The following is a 6,421-nucleotide window of genomic DNA, read 5'->3' as shown; positions in this document are numbered from 1 at the left end:
AGAGAGAGGAAGAGAAAGAGAGAGTAATAAGAGCATTCAATCTAATTTAATGAGGACACGACACGGATCACAGGCAATGCAACTGTTTCTAGCGATTTTGTGTATTTTATATATCGTATAATTTTATTTTTATACGATATAATTTTATTTGTGCAATATATAATTTTAAAATAAATTTTTTTAAATTTCATACATATTATTAAAAATAAGATATAAGAAATAATTTAAATTGTATAATTATTTTGACTCAAATTTTGGCTGTGAACCGCTAGGAGCGGTCCATTTGATTACCGCTCCTGCCCCTCATTCGACACGACACAGCCCAAGGTACTTTTAAGTTCTCCCACCCATGGTTAAGAAAACCATTGCTGATTACCATTTACTGGTCCCCTCTCCTCTCTCTCTTGCTGCAAAAGAGTACTTGCAAAACCCCTCACTTTCTCTGAAGAATCACTATTCTAGATCGCGAAAAGGTAATCCTATCAATCATCCATGCTATTCACATCGTGCATTAGAAATTCTTTTTCAGGCTTTTTATTTTATTATTATCATTTTTTATATGGGCATCATTCTCTATTGCTGTTCTTCATATATCTGAAACTTTACTGAACTTCACTGAACCTCAGGACCTTTTTCTGAGTTCTCGGAGATAAATGAAAAATTTTAGATTTGGGTATTGCAATTCGATGTAAAGGGTTTCCGAATTGTATGGTTTTGACGGGTTTTTTATGAGCTGTGGTGTTTGGACATTTGTGAGCTGATTATGTGCTAAAACTTTAATTTTTTAGAGGTTTTTATGACTTCATGTTTAGATTGGTACAAATTCCATTCGGGTTTTCAGGATTTTTTTTTTTAGGGTTTGGAAGTTTTGGTGTGGAAGATGAATAATAACAATCGGGGTAGTGGGTTTTTATCCGGTTATACAGGAGGGTTTTTGGGGATGAATAGGAATCAACAAAATCCTGGTGGGCTTTTGGGGATGAGTAGAAGCCATCAACAAAACTTAAGTAGCAGTAATCCAGCTCGTCTGCAAAATGACCAAGTTCCATCTCTGATGAATATGAAATCAGTGGCTGAAAAGGATTCCAGGATTGGGCTAAGGGAGGTCAAAGACTCAGCACCAAGAGGTTTTGCTATGACTTTTGCAAGAGAGAGGGTTGCGGAACCTAGGAATGTTATGAGTAATGGTGCTGTTAACATCAATGAGATCTCAAGTGATGAGGATGACCCAAGTATGGCAGAGGGCAATGGTAGGGATACTGGTGGAGGAAAGGGCAAAAAGGATGCTCCTTGGGTGAGAATGAAGTGGACGGACAGTATAGTTAGACTTTTGATTCAAGTTGTTGCAAATGTTGGAGAAGATGGTCCTTCAGAGGGTGCTGAGGGAGCGAGGCGAAAATCTGGTATCATAAAGAAGGGAAAATGGAGAAAGGTCTCAAAGGTATTGATGTCTAAGGGTCTTTGTGTTTCACCTCAGCAGTGTGAGGATAAGTTCAATGATTTGAACAAGAGGTACAAGAAGTTGAACGACATTCTTGGAAGGGGTACTTCATGTAGAGTTGTCGAGAATCCAGCTCTATTAAACAACATGGAACATCTCTCTGACAAAGCAAAGGAAGATGTGAGGAAGTTATTGGGCTCAAAGCATTTGTTCTATAAGGAAATGTGTGCTTACCATAATGGCCAAAAGATTACCGATTGCAATGATTTTGAGTTACCAGTTCATGCTGCATCTGTAGCAGAACAAATTTGGGAACATTGTGATGGTTCACCTGTTGTAGGAGAAGGCACCAAAGACAAGGATGGTTCACCTGTTGCAGGAGAAGGCACAACAGACAAGGATGGTTCACCTGTGGCCGCACAAAGTTCAAAAGACAATGACATCTCTGAGGGCGATGATGCTGATGAAAATGATGAAAGTGACCATTACATGTCTGAAGATGAAGCTGCAGATAACAATGCTTCTGGGAGTGTGGATAGGGTTGAAACAAGTGAAAATAGGGAAATGTGGAAGGATTATGGAAATACCAGGTCTCGATCTGAGGCCGGTGATGATTTTCAGGCAGAAATCGCTGAAATGTTTAGTGACCCTACAAAGTCTCAATGGGAGCGGAGAGAGTGGATCAGGAAGCGTATGCTTCAACTTCATGAGGAAAGAATTGGCATACAAGCTGAAGCTTTTGAGTTAGAAAAGCAAAGATTGAAATGGCAGAGATTCTGCAACAAGAAAGAGTTGGAACTGGAGACAGCTAGGCTGGAAAAGGAGAGGTTGATAATAGAGAATGAGCGCAAGGCATTGCAACTGAAGCAGAAAGAAGTGGAGGTGGAATTTCGGAGACCGGAATCAACATTTAACCTGACTTCTTTTAGTATAGACATAATGGGGGGAAGAGAGCAGATTGATTCAGGAAGGCAACACTAGAGGACTTGTAACTTCTTTCGATGTTTATGACTTTCATCTCCTCTTTTGTAGAATTGAAGATTGTACTTCCGATCCATTTGCATTACTTTGTGGTCTCACTTCTCTTCGAATTCCCATACCATCGTATTCTAGCCAAGGATCGTTTTGATATTCAACAGCATGGTATGGTTTCGTTTGTAATAGTTATAAATGTTGTGTTTTGAACCCTGGCCTCATTCCAAGAAAATTGCTTATGCCTTAACAGCATGTCTGCTTTCTATTTCTATGATTATTAGTGCAGTTGAGTTTAGGATGCCTTTGCCTCTCAGTATTTACTGCAGTTAAGCACAGAGGATTATTGATGTCTTTCTGGTTATACTTGCGCTTAAGTTTGTTGTTCTCTACGTGGCTGACATTATTCCATTTCTGAGCTAAAATGTGCAGGTACGAAGCAATATTAACCAGATGTATTTACTGATTGGTCGTTTACTTGACAGTAGGATGAAAGGAGTGTTAGTTAGTGCTAAACATTTAATGAAGGTACTTGCAGTCTTGCACTATGCTTTTTTATTTCTTTTTTCCCCTTAAGTGTGTTATTCCTTTTATATTTTAACACTGCTATATTCTTCGGTATATTCAACAGTAGCAAATAATGCAAGTATCAAATTTGATGTTTGCCAAACATAATGTACAGACCAAGTAAGAAGAAGCAGAGATGACAACTTTTTCTGGACTAGCATTGAAGTGACTTTTCATGATTTACTACCTTTTTCTTTTTCACGTTCTAATGGACTTTTGATTGGGTGGAGCTTCATTTAGTTTTCCATTTTTTTTATAATCATTTTGTAATGTCTCTTTGCACAGGATAAGGGTCAATTAAAAGTTTTGGTATGGATTAAACTCTACAAAGTGCCCATCTTGCGCTTTTGGATATTCTCACACAACGTAGTATAACTGTTCAACTTCAACTTTCTTATATAATGGGAAAAGACATGAAATGGCAATGGAATACAATAGTTAAGCTCATTTGTAGGAAATTGGTACGTAGCAAAGGATTCAATTGACAGTTATTCCATTTTTAGAGGTATTGTATTCGTCATATTATGAGAATGAAGTCTGCTTCAAGAATGGGTGATTTTCAGATAATGACTCTATAAAACCTTTTCAATGCATAGATTGTGACGCCTCCACCTCTCCCTCGGGTGAATCTTAGGGTATAAGCGGAACGCCTGATCAACTCTGGTCAAGATTCACGCACTCATTCAAGCTTAATAAAGAACCACACGTCAACCATCGACTTAATTAAGAAGTACTTCGAATATGCAAGTCACAACTTCTAAAGTTAGCAATTACTATTACAATCCACCATATCCAAAAATAATAAAATTTACACTTTAAGAATCTCCAATAACATATAAAAGGTATATTAACTTCCACCAAAAGTCGCTAGTTTAGAACCTCCAATTTCCACCTCCAAAACCAGTTAAGGAAAACAAACTTAAAGTGATGAGTTAACGTTCAGTGAGGCCAAGAAAATCAAGCAAGCAGGCAAATAACACCAATTATTCAAATAACATACTTGAAAACAACTTTAAACATGAACTTTTATTTAAGTGCACAAGTAGGAAATAACACACATGGAATGATACAGGAGCTCTCAGGAGCTATTTCCACGTCTCGACAGATTCAAACCATTTGGGGTTAACTCTCCGTCAACTCAAGTAGTAATATGACCGTAGTACTCCATTTACTTCCTCCATCTAACATAACACCCTCTCGGATTTGGAACCAAACATGCATGAGGTGACAATACTAATCGAATATGCCAAATAAGATTTCAAAAGATCAAACTATAAAATTTTTCATAATTCACCAAACTTCTCGACCAAACCCTTGCCTGCTCGAGTTACGAGATTAGCCAATGGGTTGGGGTGTCTCCACAAGTATAAGTGGTCGATGAGACAACGCTCCAATCGATTTAGCATTGTTCATGACTCTGAGTCGGTATGAGAGGCACCTTCCACTCGAATAGGGTGTGGTATATGCTGTCGCTCAAAAAATTGATCATAGCACTGAGTCGGTATGAGAGGCATTTCCTACCCGGATAGGGTGTGGTACATGCTGCCGCTCAGTGCTCACGAGTTAAAACATATTCAAGTACAAGTGCAAGTCATATACATTCATTTAACAAGTATCAATCAAGAGAGAGCGAGAGGAGGAGGGTGGTAAAGTACACTCTCGTCTCGACAAGTTCACGTATCATATAGCACTTGTACAAATATCATTTCAATCATATTAACGTTAAACATGCACTTGACACTCACCAAGAGTCAAGAGCAAAACAAGAGCAAAATGAGAGATCAGACAAGCTCCTCGGCGTTCTCGTGACCATCTGAAACATGCACAATCACGATTATCTAGGTACTCGATCAAAGCTAATAAGAAAAATATTTCTTACTACCCGCTCTCAAGGTTACAAATTCGAGTCAAGTTAAAGGAGTTTTTCTTGTTAAATCATTAAAATAATATTCAAAAGAGCTCAAAGGTCGTTTTCGATTCAAGTTTTGGCTAGAACTTTTAGTTCCAAAAGAAAGTACCATATTTATTTTTGGCACAAAAATCGAGAAAAGAGTATATAGTTTTCATCTCTCAAAACTTCTAGTCTTATGCCCAAGCTTTAGAATATACGGAGCATGGAGTTAAAATTCATCAAAACTCCACTCATTTTCATAGTAAATGTCAAAACTAAAGGTTCCAAGTTTCAAGTTTAAAACTAATGAAATTCTCCAAGAATTACTCTAATTAAAACGCTCCATTTTTAGAGTTCAATCTCATGAAAATCAAGGGCACAAGACTAGGGGTTGAAATCTATTTCTCAAGTATGAAATGAGGTGCAATTAACCAAGACAGTTAGGCAACCAGGAAAACGCTTCAAGAAAGGTTTAATCTTTTGGAAACCAAGATTCAAAATGCAAGCCTAATGGTCAAAGAGACCTTATATCCAACCATGAAATTAAACTTAAAACGGATCAACAGTCTCAAAGGAAAGTTAAAAGTTCTTGAAAGAGCATTTTGCTTGAAACCAGAAAATTCCAGCTTGGTGCGAGACTATTTGGAAAAAGCATATCTCAAGTTCCGTAAATCCAAAAATTGGAAACTTTATACCTTTGAAAACTAAATTCAATGTACTAAAACTCTCTAGAAGAACTTTTCCAAAATTCAAATTCGAAATCATTCAAATTTTAGCTTAAAATCACTGTTCCAGACAGGACAGAGCAAAACAGGCTTGCAATTTTAGTAAACTTTGAAAATTCGAAAAAATTCATAAAAATAGAATCAGCCCTTGAAATTTATACCACTAATAGAAACCCAAATCTAGTTTCAAATGCAACAAACATAACTCAATTTGGACCTTTCTACACCAAGATACAACAGTTTTAGGAAAACTGATTTTTGGAACCTATTTCACGGAATTTCCAGTTTTGAAGTACTTGACAGAGTTTCAAAATCTGATCATAACTAGAGCTACATAACTCAAAATTTAGCATGGTTTGTGGCGTTGAAAAATAGGTTCAAAATGCTAAAAATAACTAGAAGGAACTGTCTTAAAAATCATTTTGCAAGATAGGTGAAATTGAGCTACAAATTACTGCTATGCTTGTTTCTCGGATGAAAGCAGTGAGGAAAATCAGTCATCTTTGCCGGTTCACTACACCTCATATAAATCGAAATAGGGGGTGTATTTTATACCGTTGGAAAGCTCTCGGAGTGTAGTTTCAGATTCCACAAACGGCATTTGATTTCAACTCCCAGACAAAAAGTTATGGGCCAAAACGTGAACACTGGCCGCGTCTCCTGATCAGAAAATTTTTCAGATTTGCAAACTCACGTTCCCCTATTTTAACTCAACCAATTGTAAAGCTTTTTGGAAGATATTTAACACACATAAATATCAACATATATCAAGCATTATAGCACCAAAATAACATCAAAATTCAATATTAACATGAGAGATTTAAC

The 6,421-nt window shown here is 37.0% G+C and overlaps 1 protein-coding gene across 3 annotated transcripts; it reads left to right on the top strand.

The window, feature by feature from the left end:
* The first annotated feature begins 290 nt into the window (after nt 1–290).
* LOC113719509 (uncharacterized) lies at nt 291–2,663 on the top strand. Of its 3 annotated transcripts, none has more exons than XM_027245022.2 (2): nt 291–473; nt 1,071–2,663. In XM_027245022.2, exons 1-2 carry the CDS (start codon nt 350–352, stop codon nt 2,420–2,422), a joined length of 1,476 nt encoding a protein of 491 aa, XP_027100823.2. In that variant the 5' UTR covers nt 291–349; the 3' UTR covers nt 2,423–2,663. The 3 variants fall into 3 exon arrangements, with proteins under 3 accessions (XP_027100823.2, XP_027100776.2, XP_027100702.2); XM_027244975.2 differs by having other exon boundaries at nt 338–473; nt 857–2,663; XM_027244901.2 differs by having other exon boundaries at nt 340–473; nt 627–2,663.
* The last annotated feature ends 3,758 nt before the right edge of the window (nt 2,664–6,421 follow it).

This window comes from Coffea arabica, chromosome 1c, assembly GCF_036785885.1.
Source record: "Coffea arabica cultivar ET-39 chromosome 1c, Coffea Arabica ET-39 HiFi, whole genome shotgun sequence".
Taxonomy (NCBI): domain Eukaryota; kingdom Viridiplantae; phylum Streptophyta; class Magnoliopsida; order Gentianales; family Rubiaceae; genus Coffea; species Coffea arabica.
The sequence above is the reverse complement of the archived record's forward strand: the minus strand, read 5'-3'. Positions and strand labels throughout refer to the sequence as shown.